At 40.5% G+C, this 13,767-nt stretch overlaps 1 protein-coding gene across 1 annotated transcript in view; it reads left to right on the plus strand.

Annotated features, from left to right (window-relative positions):
* The window catches only part of ANTXR1 (ANTXR cell adhesion molecule 1), a 122,375-nt gene that overhangs the window by 30,155 nt on the left and 78,453 nt on the right, over positions 1 to 13,767 (plus strand). Inside the window, exons 2-8 of the mRNA XM_075273035.1 lie at positions 1,460 to 1,531; positions 2,959 to 3,030; positions 3,829 to 3,910; positions 6,727 to 6,760; positions 7,455 to 7,534; positions 8,762 to 8,830; positions 10,475 to 10,555. Of these exons, the coding sequence (XP_075129136.1) occupies positions 1,460 to 1,531; positions 2,959 to 3,030; positions 3,829 to 3,910; positions 6,727 to 6,760; positions 7,455 to 7,534; positions 8,762 to 8,830; positions 10,475 to 10,555 (490 nt within the window). The remainder of the gene's footprint in view (positions 1 to 1,459; positions 1,532 to 2,958; positions 3,031 to 3,828; positions 3,911 to 6,726; positions 6,761 to 7,454; positions 7,535 to 8,761; positions 8,831 to 10,474; positions 10,556 to 13,767) is intronic.

The following is a 13,767-nucleotide window of genomic DNA, read 5'->3' on the forward strand; positions in this document are numbered from 1 at the left end:
CAGTCAGCAGCTCGCAGTTCACAATATTTATGGTAACTCATTAAATCCACATGATGTATCTCAGCTATAAAGTTGGCCAGCATGACTGGAATAAACAGTGTACTGTAGAGATATGGAGGCCTGGGATTCATTGTCCTTCTAACGCTCTGTGTCCTTAAAGGTCCAAGGATCTGAGGTTACAAGAAGTGGAACTTTTCAGCGAAACTAAAGTTACAGAGTGGTTTTAATTCTACCGACTGAAATTGAGATCTTCAGCCTGAAACTTTATCAGATGACATATTTTCAGTATTACTTGACTTTTCTCGGTTGCTATAATCCCATAAGAGTATGTTAACAATCTAAAGATAATGTGCGGATTTAGTAGGACTTTTTTTTCTTGGATTGATTATACATTGATCAGTGCATTATTAAAGGGACCCTGCCTCACTGAACCAGGCGTCAGATCTCCCAGCAATATCTTATAGTGCAGGAGATCATCAGATTGATGTATAGATTTGTGGGAAGAAATTCCGGGTAAATTGTTACTTATTCAGTTACATTATTTAAAGTCTCATTCTGGTCTTAGGAGTCCAGTGGGCGGTCCTAATCAGTGACCGTTATCTCTGTATGCACACTATACTGAGAAGGCAATCACTGATAGGCAAGGTGTAATGCGATGGAGTGCAGAGGGTGCAGTTGCATCTAGGTCCAGGAGCTTTAGGGGGCCATAAGTATTGGCATAACTATAAATTTACCACTGGGCCGATAAACAAGAGGGGTCACAGGTCACCCTCATTACACTATGGCCGATTAAAGTTCTTTGATCTCCTTTCTAAATTCCTTTGATAGTTATCAGTCTAGATAAAGTAAATGTATTACCCCTGCTCTCTGGTGCACTGGAGTAAGAGGGGTGAAGGAGATTTGGTATACATAGGCTTTTGCTGTCAGAAAGGAGAAAATGAACCAAAAAGTTGGATAATAGCATATAGTCAATGAGGAGACTGTGACATGAAGGGGGAGGGGGCAAAATGAATATGTGGGGGAACCATAAAAGTTTGTTTGCATAGAAAAGTCTTCATGGCAGTCTGGGTCTAGATAGACAGGAGCGTAACTTGAGGTGGTGCAGAGGGTTCAGTCGCAGCAGGGCCCAGGAACCTTAGGGCGCCCATAAGCACTGGCAGCAGTATTGAGATTGCAGTTTCTATCTGGCCCATAAACCAACTCCTCCTGCTCTATAACATGCTACCTGGAAATTGCTCAGCATTTCCAAGACGAAAGGTTCCTAGTATATTACCATCAATGTGTTGGGCTGATGGTTAGTTTCCCAAGCCATAGTCCAACATCTCATATGTTTAAGCACACCAACAAGTGTTTGGTATTAAAAATAAAGTCTCAGCCCGAATTGTTCATTGGTAGAAAGACTCTTGAGCAATCTACAAGTATTAATCTTCATAAACCTTGTATCTTTTTTTTTCCATAGGTCTGGAAGTGTCCTGCACCACTGGAGTGAAATCTATAACTTTGTGGAACATTTGGCAGAGAGGTTTATCAGGTCAGTTTTCCTCTAAACCATACTTGCCATGGCCAGGCTCATAAGGGGCAAAGCTTCATGTGCAATTCTGCCTACCAGCCCAACCCAAATGTGGTCAGGTATGCTCTAAACCCCCAAAATGATCTGGCTTTACCTACTGAAAAGGTGGCCATACATATTATTTTTAAAACAACTGAACCCACCAATTTTTTTAAGGGATCAGATGACCATATTTTGGGTCTTCCTGACTGAACCTTGATGGCAATTCAGGCAATTGGATTTTAACATAAGCAATCCTTTGATTTCGAGAATATAATTTACTGCCAAAGTTCTCTGGTGGAGGATTATTCCGCTCTCCTTATGTCTATCCCTATAGAAAATCTGCATGTGTACATGTGTATGGTGGGAAATGGAAGCAACAACTGAACAAACATTTAGACAACAATTATGATGTATATGGCCAAAGTAAGTCTTGTACGTATAGTGGTGGAACGGGCCTGTTCAACCTCCGAGATGCCACAGATGCCAAGACTTTTATTGGCCCCTAATAGAGGTATTTTATAGATTCTGCATTGTATGCTCCATCAGTTGGAACATATGGTGGCATATGGAATGGCTAGTGCTCTGAAGTATACGGCTGTACGGAAGAACAAGGACTCAGTGTCTCCTCCTTGCCAAAATTTAAGTCAAAATTGATAGCCTTTTGCTGAAGAAGCTATGAGACAAAATAGATGAATGTCATTGCTTGTTGTGGTGTGGTATCTAAACAGCTTGGTGTGGTATCTAAGCAGCATGGTGTGGTGATGTGGTATCTAAACATAATTGCCAAAGACTATAAACAGAGGACCGCGCTTCACCCAATAGGTTTCAATCAACTTCATACAATTTTATTGAGGTTCAGAACACAACGCATTTTGGGTCATACTACCCTTTATCAAGTGCATAAGAATGTTATTCCGCCGGGGGTTCGCCTGTTCTCTGCGCCTACACCTGGGGCCACCCAGTTGTGGTATCTAAACAGATTCTGTCTAGGGCCTGGTTCACATTTGCATTTGGGGAGTCTGCTTGTAGTACTTTTCTCTCCGCATGCTTAGTGTGGACCCGGGCAGAAAACATACGGACCCCACAATAGTCTATGGGGCCTGTGTGGTTTCTTAGCTAAGCACTTATTAACGCATTCGGTATTCCATTGGGGGGTCCCTAAGAGGACTCTCCGAACGGAATACCCAACGCAGATGTATACCAGGCCTTACTACTATATATTGGTCTAATGTTGTTACTTGCCAAGAGAACCAGAAGGAAAGTAGACTGGTTCAGGGGTTTCCATGGGCTGTTCAGTACATCAGGTATCCTACTTTTTCGGAGGTTGGGGGATTAGTCCAAAGCTTCTACATATATCCAAGACTCATGTCATGAAGCAATTTCCTGTGTTTTGTCCTTCTTTATAGCCCTCAGCTCCGAATGTCTTTCATTGTGTTCTCCACAAGAGGAACAACGCTAATGCGGCTGACAGATGACAGGTGAGCATTAAGAGACCAGGCCTCAGATTTGGCGAAGAGTCTTAACTGGACTTATGTTTTCTATAAAACCTGTGGTTTGAGCCGTGTCTTATATAAAACACTTTTTTCTTCTATATTTTTTACTACAAGGAATGTTTGGCTTTACTAGTCTACAGAACAATTGCATATGGTACAAAAGGAGCTGGCGGCTTTGTGAGCATTATTCATTACGTTATTAATGTCACCTTCATCACTTATCATGTTATTAGATTAATACTTTATTTTCCATAGACAGCGCCAAGGTTTCCTACTGGCTGTGTCCGGCATTGCAGCTCAGCACTCACATTCAGTTACAAAGGCTGCTCTGATTTCAATTCCTTGCTGGTTTTGAGATTACTTGCTACTAGTGAGCGGGAATATTCTTGTTATATTCAGAAGTTAGATATTTGCACATTTGTGTTTCAGACCCACTACTAGTTTTGGCTTACAAATACTGATACACCAGAAAACAGTGTGTGAATGTGGCCTTAACATAGTTAGTATATATTTAGCACCAGTGTTTGTAGGCCACAAGAGGTGCAAATGTGGAGTGCAGGGTGTACTGTGTGGGGAGAGATGTGGGGTGTAGGGTGTACTGTGTGGGGGGAGATGTGGGGTGTAGGGTGTACTGTGTGGGGGGAGTTGTGGGGTACATGGGTGTTCCGGGGGGTGTGAGATGTGTGGTGCAGAGTGTACTCAACGAGAAATGGATGGGACGTTTTTCTCTGTTTATGGTCATATTTAGTTATGCTGGGGTTTTTTCTTGCAATTTTTATGCAGAGAGCAGATCAAGCTGGGTCTGGATGAATTACAGAAAGTTCTCCCTGGAGGAGACACTTATATGCACGAAGGGATTGAGAGGGTAAGAAAAAATATTAAGTATTTTCAAGTATTTTTTAAGTAGTTTCTTCATATTCTTTTATATGGCTTTTTCCCTAATAAAACACCAGTAAAAAGATCACAAATGCTACACAACGTCCAGCCCAAGGCCTAGTGCACGTGACCAAGTGGGACTGCTGCTTTGGAGGACCAGAAGAATGGAAAAATGGACAAAAACTGATCCGATCTATGAAGGACACAAACAGATCCCATTGATTGTATTACAACTAGGTTGAAAACAGACACAGGTCTATTACATTCTACCTTCCCCGAACAATTATACATCATTATATTTTAGATTAGTTGTAACCCTCAATACATTTATTACTAGATATGCATGTAGTACAAGTGAATATGAGAAACTCTGCAATATACCTTATTAAAGAAAAAAATGCTTCTTTCCCCATTTATCAGGCTCTCTGCAGCAGCAGCTCCTCCCCACCCCCAAAGACTTCTATAACTAAGTGAAACCCATTCTTTTACAGGATGACAGTCCCATTTAATTTCTGACTACAAATTCTATTAGGCTAAGTCCCCACATAGCAGAACACCGTTTCTTTTGTTACAGATTTTCCTGAGGTTTTTTTTTTAGCCAAAGCCAAGAATGGCTACAAAAGGAATGGAGAATATATAGGAAGATCTTATACTTCTACCTTCTGCTCAACCCAAAAAAAACCCCACTAAGGCCCCACGTGCTGCAATTATTTTTATAGAATTTTGGTTTTGCTGAATTTTTCTCTGCAGTTTTTCTTCTCTTATTTAATCTATAGTAAAAATGTTCGCATTTCCACAGCTAAAATTGACAATAGTGGGACAGCAAACTGAATGATGGAAAGCCTAGTCATGACACTACTGGTAATAGACAAACTAAACTCAGCTCCATCTGTATTTGTCCATTTCTCTAATCCAGGAATGGTAGTGATCTAGAAATTGCTCCCAGTTTATTATACAACATAAAATTGAAATCCTTCCCTTTAATTTTGTAATAGAATGGGGAATTACACTGTGGTTACATGAGTCTTATAAATAGAGGATAACGAAGGGCCAAGATCTGACAATCCACCCAAGCCCTGCAGTAACCTCGTCCGTTAACAAGTGACACATGAATAAAATTAGAGAAAACTGACTGAAGAACTTGGAAATGCGATGATCAGAAAAATGTGGTGATGATAACCCATCAATTAGACATCTTACAACATGAGTCAATGGGCAAGTGGGTCATTTTAGGTCACAGTCTAGTCCATGAGGACACTGGGGCAAGTACTGTACATTACTGTTTTAGGCAGATGTGAAAAAAGGCTTCAAAGTAAGAAGTGAATGAAGAAAAGAGAAATCTAAATCCCATCAATATTTGGTGTGACCTTTGCCTTCCATCAGTTCTTCTCAGTACTTGCAGACACTTTTTGAAGAAACTCGGCAGGGAGGTTGTTCCCGCCATCTTGGAAAACTAAGCAAAGATCTTCTGTGGATTTAGACTTGATCCAATCCTTCTGTCTCTTCATGTAATCCCAGACAAACTGGATGATGTTGAGATCAGGGCTCTGCCGGGGCCGTATCATCACTTCCAGGACTCCTCCAAAGAGCAAAGGTCACACCAAATATTGATGTGATTTACATTTCTTTTTTATTAATTCACTTTATTTTGCTAATTGAAAGTCAACTATTAACCCTTCTATTTCTGCCACATCTCTGTTTATATGTCTGTATTTATCCATAGGGATGATATATCACAAGTTACAGGCAGATGTCAATATGGCCGACATCACTGAAGTGCCCAATAACTAGTTTTTCACTGAAACAGAACAATTAAGGCCTTATTCACATGCGGACCCCCGAACGGAATACCGAACACAACTGCAAGAGGAATGCAGTGAAAGCACACGGACCCCATAGACTATAATGGGGTCCGCGTGCTTGCCACCAGATCTCAGCAGGGATCATGTGAACAGGAAAGTAGTTCACAATCTACTTTCCTGCCTGCATGATTTGTGCGGGCAGCACACGACCAGCACACAAACCCCATTATAGTCTATGGGGTCCTTGTGCTTCCACTGCATTCCTCTTGCAGTTGCGTTCGGTATTCCGTTCGGGGGCTCCCCATGCAGACTCCCCGAACGGAATACTGAATGCAGATGTGAACGAAGGGTAACACAGTCACAGGGGGCCTAAACGAGAGTGGCCAAAGAACAAGAACCGGCTTATTTTTTGTCAAAGGTATTCTGGGACTTTTATATTAATGGCTGTTGTTTAGGATAGTTGAGTTTGACACCTGGCACCCCAATGATCAGCTGATTGAAGAGGCTGCAGCCTATTCAATGTATAGCAGGCACAATGCTGTACATAGTGAAGTGGCTGTGCTTGGCATTGACTCAGTCACATTAATTTGCATGGGACTGAACTGCAGAAGGATCATTCGACTAATAGACATTGCTAGAAAGAGATTCCAGCCCTTGACTGACCCATAGACCCTTCAATCATCTGATCAGTGTGGGTGTTGAGAGTCAAAATCCCGCCAATTTGATATCGATGACCTGCCCTAAGGATACGTTATCCAGGGGTGTAGCTATAGGGGATGTAGTGGTAGCAGTCGTTCTAGCGCCCTGGATCCTGAGCAGCCCCAAAGATCCATCTGCCACATAAATATACCACTATTCTAAATGGCACAAGGTAAGTAGGGGCACCACTACAGAATCTGCATTGGGGCCTAAGAACTTCAAGTTACACCCTTAAGACTCTCAATATAAAAGTCCTGGAATACCTCCTTAAGACTGAAATGGATATTTTTTCTGATTTATCCAGGCTAGTGAACAGATTTATCATGAAAACCACAAAGGTATGTGAATATTTTTTATGTATTTAATATATTATACATAGGTATTGATGCTTGAGTTGAATTTAGATTTGGAGCCGACAGCCTCACATTGCTGTAGCTCTGTGTATCACCCCTTGCCCTGACATCACTTGTGGCATTATTCCTGTTCTGTGACATCACTGACTACATTATCCAGGCATGGAGATATGATTTTCTGTATTTTTGTTACGCTACTGTGCACATTAGCTGTGTATTGTGACATCATGCGTGGTGCATTACAAGTGGCTATGTATTCTTTCTATTCCCTCTTAGGATGTCCAAATAATGTATTCATTCATGGTGCATAGAAGCCACTTCTAACTCTTATTATCACTTCACCACCTATGTATCTAAGCAGTCTGACTAAGCTACTGAGCGTGTGCGACCTCTGCCACAGGACGCATTCGAAAGCCTTTGCAAGAAGCAATCTAAAGAACACCAGGGGGCACCATACCAAGTATAGAACAGTCATATCTAGATATAGGAAAGATTCCAGTGGAACTAATTATATGCTGTCCCTTTAAATTGTTTCTTAGTCTTTTCTCACATTGCCAGTAAAGACTAGGAAACACCATGTTACTTAGCCTATATCTGTGTTCTATTCAAGCTTTGTTTCCCAGGTTTAGTACAGATGATTCCAGACAAATAACCCTATTTCATGTTTTCATCTGTGTAGGTTACAGGACGGCGAGTGTTATCATTGCACTGACGGACGGGGAGCTGCACGAGGACCTCTTTTATTATGCAGAACGAGAGGTACAGATCACTGTGTAAAATCGAGAAAACTTTTTGTGATGGATGGAACATACAACGCCATATGAGACACTTTGGAAGGTTTACTGAGCCTCATATGCAAATTACAAATGCATTTTGTGCTATATAGTACATGGCAGGTGCCGAAATTATATTGCATTTTAGGAACTGTCTACTTCTAAGGGTCAATGCACACAGAGTTTTTGGGCATGGATTCTAATGCGGATTCCAAAAACTCCATGTTCATTCCGCTAGCGGAAAAAGGAATACATTGAAGTCAATGGGAGGCTTTTTTCCACATGGATTCTGATGCGGATTCAGCGTCAAAATCAGTGCCAAAAAACTCCGTGTGAATGGATCCTCAAGTGCCACAAATTCCTCTCCGTTTTCTGCCCCCCCCCCCCCCCTCCCCTCCCCAGCTCTCTGGTTCAACTTTCACTGGCAGATTAGTCTCGGATGAATGGGGTGAATCAGCCAAGTGTCTCGTGCCGCAGGTTCTGTATTCTGTTTCGATGTCTGCCGATTCATGGGAGAATTTGGCATTGATTGATAGAAAGATAGATATGAGATAGATATATAGACAGACAGATAGATAGATAGATAGATAGATAGATAGATAGGAGATAGATAGATAGATAGATATTTAGATAGATAGGAGATAGATAGATAAATAGATAGATAGATAGATAGATAGATGATCATAGATAGATAGATAGATAGATAGATAGATAGATAATAGATAGATAGATAGATAGATAGATAGATATGAGATAGATAGATGATAATAGATAGATAGATAGATAGATGATAGATAGATAGATAGATAGATAGATAGATAGATAGATAGATAGATAGGAGATAGATAGATAGATAGATAGATAGATAGATAGATATGAGATAGATAGATAGATATGACATAGATTGATAGATAGATATATAGATAGATAGATAGATAGATAGATAGATAGATAGATAGATAGGAGATAGATAGATATGAGTGAGATAGATAGCAATCTGGATGGCAACGACATATTTGTGTGCATATGACCTGTTGAGTAACTATGACACACACCTCTCTTTGGCCCGAAACCTTAAAGGGATTATCCACTTTCATAAAACTGAAGCCTTTTTTTTTTTTCACTGAATAGAATGAAACAAACTATTTATTATGGCATTAAAAGGTTAATCTTTTGTTTATTAACATTTCGTACAAATTTTGTGATCTTTTAGGCAAACAGATCGCGTGACTTGGGAGCCCAGGTGTATTGTGTGGGGGTGAAAGACTTCAATGAGACGCAGGTATTCTGTCTGTATAATCTGCTCTGAAGCCGTAGGAGAAAATAATAATATCCTTTGTGTTTTCAGTTGAATTCATGCCTTGCAGTTATTTTTTCCTGACGCCACCTATGCCTGGCTGCAAACCAAAAATATGACACAATGTTTTAGATAAATACACAGAATTATAGAAGTGTATATTCAGATAAATAGTATAACACATATTATATTACAGTGTAGCAGATGATGTATTGCAGGCAGTTGTACTGGCAGGTATTCAATGGCCTCTTTACTATTATGGCTTTTTAATACAGTAAAGCACCAGAGATGCTGCCATACTCTTGTATATGATAGGGATCTATGCTGCTGTAAGTACAGGTCATTAGAATGGTAGACGGGTAAGAACTTGGGAGTGTAATATCGATGCAACAATTCACTCCTAGTATACTCCCCTGAATCTGACATTACATACAGAATAGTGATCTCACGGGATTATGTAACACTTTATAACCGTCCAGGGCTACTGTTTCATCAGGGAAAGAAAATCACAGATATCTCCAGATAATTTATCCAGGCTTTGTAGGATATTTTTTTTTATTTGATGGCCTAGTGTTAGGATAGGATAACATCTGACCATATACCTGGTCCCCTGACCAATCAGCTGTATGGGGCTGCTGTCAGGCCAAATACTATAGTGTACTGAGCAGGTAGTAGATGATCCATATGTTATATAGTTCCCATGCAGAGGTATTGCAGCGGAATACTGAACGCACTGACAAGCAGTGAGCACTGAAAGTACATAGACCCCATAGACTATAATGGGGTCCATGTGTTTTCAGCATGGTCTCTGCAAGAGTCATGTGGAGAGGAAAGTAGTTCATGAAGTACTTCTCTCCCTGCATGACTCGTGCAGACGGTGCGTGGGAAATACACTGACCCCATTATAGTCTATGGGGTCCATGTGCTTTCATAAGCTCACCACTTGCGTTCCATTCGGGAAGTTCCCAAGCGGACTCCCCAAAAGGAATACCGAATGCAGATGTGAACTAGGCCTAAGACAGGGATGCGAAACACCAGTCTTAGTAAATTCCCCCCATTGTGTTATTCATGTTTAGTCAGGGCTCTTGTCACATGTTGAATTGGATGGTGCATATTCATATATTTTTCTGAACATGGGTGTTAAGGAACATTATAGATAGATTATTATTACTATTTCTTAGTAAAAGTCAAAGGATGTCTGACACCTCCCCAAAGCATATTCAGCTGTCACCACAATGTTATAGAGCACATAGCAGTGATAAACAACCGTTGACGTACTGGGGGCGGGCCTTCAGCACCCTGGAACACACCTACCACTCCTGTGCACTGAGAGTTGATCCATTGCTATGACATGGCCCATTCTACTTGAGCAGCAGGAGCAGTTTTCTGGACTTGAAGGCCCGCCTCTAGTGCTCCAACTGCCTCATTTGCATAAGACTTCAAAGTTCCTTTCTTCAGATCTACCAAAGGTGGCTGACTATGCTTGGGTAGGGGGTAGGAAAACTCTCTTTAAGTCTTACTAAAACTCTTTCCTTGGTATCTGTACAGGCATAATACTGGCCAACAATGTGTCCTGTGTGATTCTTGATCTGTTACATCATTTCTCTCTCGTTCCTCCTATGTACACAGCTGGCTCGGATAGCTGACAGCAAGGACCATGTCTTTCCTGTAAATGGAGGTTTTGAGGCTCTTCATGATGTCATAGGCTCGGTGAGTAACACCAATTTGGATATAATGTCTTCATTAGAATCATTTTATCCTCACATAAGAACAGAGTGATCTGACTAAGATCGATGTTACCTTCTTGCATATTTTGCATAATTATGAGTATAACAATGTTCCAGAGAAATGTGAAAATATAAAGTGATGGGGTAATGGAAAATACATTTCTTGAAGTATCCATCATTTTGGTCCAGTGAATCTAAAATTAAAAAAATGACAGAACTTTTGCAAATAGTCTTCATTATAAATATTGTCATTTTGTTTGCAGCTTCTATGTCTCTCCATGGTTGCAAAAAGCATGTATAATTTTATACAGTAGTCATACTTTCTTACAGGTGTCCTTTATATATTCTGAATATACTGTGTGAGTGTAGAAGATGAACAGAAAGGGGCATAACTTCAAACATAACCTAGATAGGGCTTTCTTTCCAGTCAGTAACTACTGAGACACATTGGTCTGCACAGGAGCTGTGTACACAAAATAATATGGAAATTGTTAACACTGACTACTCGTGTTCTCCGTTCACTCAATGACCTAACACTTACATCCTCTATTATCAGAACCTCCCACGCTCGTATACAAGACTTCTCCCGAGCTGCAGCACTTCTCTGGAATGCTCTGCCCCAGACAATCAGATTAACTCCCACTTTCTACAGTTTCAAACGCAAACTAAAGACACATCTTTTCAGACAGGCCTATCACAATTTCTAACATAAACCCTTCCGTACTATAATTAGAATCCCCAAAATTTAACCCTCCTCTGTCCCCTCTCCCACATTTCCCCACATGGTATGATGCCATTTCAGGCTAACCTTATAGGTCCAAGCTCCATCCACATGTTAAAGGACACGACTGGTGACGGCTCATACAGTTTTATGTTTATGTAATGACAGTAACCTCTATTACAAAAGTGTCTGACCTCTGTATAAGCAATGCTGCCCCGCTACCTCTTGTGTCACCCCCTCTACCTCATAGATTGTAAGCTCTTGCGAGCAGGGCCCTCAGTCCCATTGTGTGAAATGACGTTCTTTGTAATGCATCTTTCTGTCTGTATTTGAACCCTACAAATTGTACAGCGCTGTGGAATATGTTGGCGCTATATAAATAAAATGTATTATTATTATATTATTAAGGTAATAATAATGATGGATTATGATTATGAGATGTGTTGGCAATACTGGCTTCAATAGCAGTTGTATTGTAGCTGTCGGTTGTGCAGAGGCAGCAGTTGCACCCCGGCTTTGGTGTCTGTGGGGCATAAAAGGTGACCAGTGCTACAAAGGGAGATACCAGTATTATAAATGGCACAAGGGAGTCAGAAGTTGTGGGGGTAATAGTTTGTTTTTGCTAATAATTGTGAATAAAAACAAGTATTGGTCTACAACATGCCTATATGTCTTCTCACATTTCACAGACACCAAAGCCGGGGTGCAACTGCTGCCTCTGCACAACCGACAACTACGGTACAACTGCTATTGCATCCATTATTGCCAACACATCTCATAAAAAATGGGTGCACAGCAGTCTATCAAATCTGTGCCTGTTATGAGCAAGCATAGATTAATGCCAAAAACTGTAGTATTGAGTATTAGAGGGCCCACTACTTTTCTCATCACATTTCAGAATGGGTACATTTTATGATTTCTCACTTTTTCTTGAGTCATTTATACCAACAACTGATATTGACTTAATAAATGTGGACCATTGAGAGATTTCTGATCATGTTCATGACCTGTACTGAATGGGACTGGAGCAACAATGTAACTGGTGGAGATCCAGGTGCACAGACCACATGGAAGTAATAATAAATTTTTTTATTTTTTTACAAAATTAGCAGCTGCCATGTTCATGTATAAAAAGTTAGCAAGACTGTTCCACGTTCAATACTCTATATCTGTACTTGGAAAGAATGTGAAGAGTTATTTTAAGATGTCACTTCACCTTTAACACAAAGGCGAGGAGATGTCTAACCTTAGAAGAATCCCTCCAGCAGTTTAGATTTAGTCAGTATTATGGCTCCATAGGCAGGTTTGCTTAGGTTTACCTTAAATAGCAAATGCGAAACCCTACATAATTGCTAGTAATACGACGATAAGAGCAGGTTCCAGCAGAACACAATCTCATCATAGCCAAGGATTGTGATCTGTATCTGTCGAGCCCTGAAGGCAAGTATGGAAGTTCCAAGCAGATTCAGGCATGCAGGAGCAGTCAATGAGAAAAACAAATCTCAGAAGATACCGTCTTCTCAAAAGTGTCACTAGTGGGTTAGTGGGCTAAATGCTGTAAAATATATAGAAAAAGCAATAATTGTAGGTTGTCTAGCAGAATATTAAAGTCAGGGGCTCCATGAGGTAGCAGAAGGAGTCATGGCTACAGTCCAAAATCCTGCATAAAATGTCTTCGGGAAAATCTGCAACTTGGGATAATTGTTTTTCCAGAAGCTACATGTGGTATCATATGACTGTTTCATTACTGTGCAAGGCACCCAATAAAGTACGAGGGGTGTTTTCTTTTGTTACAAACAGCAGACTTCATGTCGCAACGTAGTCCAATGCATCAATGTTACGGGTCTACAATCCTTGACCCAAGAATCTTTGATCTTCAATTTAGAATTTATGTATAGACCAAAGAATGAAGACTAGATTGGTGATGGATAGTTTTACCGCACGCTCTATAGGGTCTAAAGAGGACATCTCACCACTTCTGATACGTCTGGTTTAATAATTATTTGCATTTCCCATGAGAAAAAAAATCTAGTGAGTTCACATCTGTGATGCTTCCTCTGTTCTTCTGGTTGCAACGGATTTAACAATGATGGACAACAACTGATCTTGAGGGACTCCTTGACTAAAATGAGGTCCATTGGGTATCCTTTATCTTCTCACTGACCTTGACTGATGGAAAACTATCAGACTTCCAGGACTTTTTCATCTCTGATTTCAGATGGATTCTGCACTGGACAGACTCTGATGCAGATGTTCATAAATAAATTGACAACTGGATGTTACCATTTTCCCTGTCAAAGAGGCGTGTCCATATACAGTCTGGCATGGTCAGCACTGATTGGACAATGTCAAAGTATGAAGAAACACGCGCCCATATGTCAATTTAAAAATTTCTAGTCGGTGTAAAAGAGACGCAACACAGAGCTATAAGAAAAGATTATCCAGAATTGTTAGTTCTTGAAGGATTCAACTAT

Source organism: Leptodactylus fuscus, chromosome 5 (assembly GCF_031893055.1).
Source record: "Leptodactylus fuscus isolate aLepFus1 chromosome 5, aLepFus1.hap2, whole genome shotgun sequence".
Classification (NCBI taxonomy): domain Eukaryota; kingdom Metazoa; phylum Chordata; class Amphibia; order Anura; family Leptodactylidae; genus Leptodactylus; species Leptodactylus fuscus.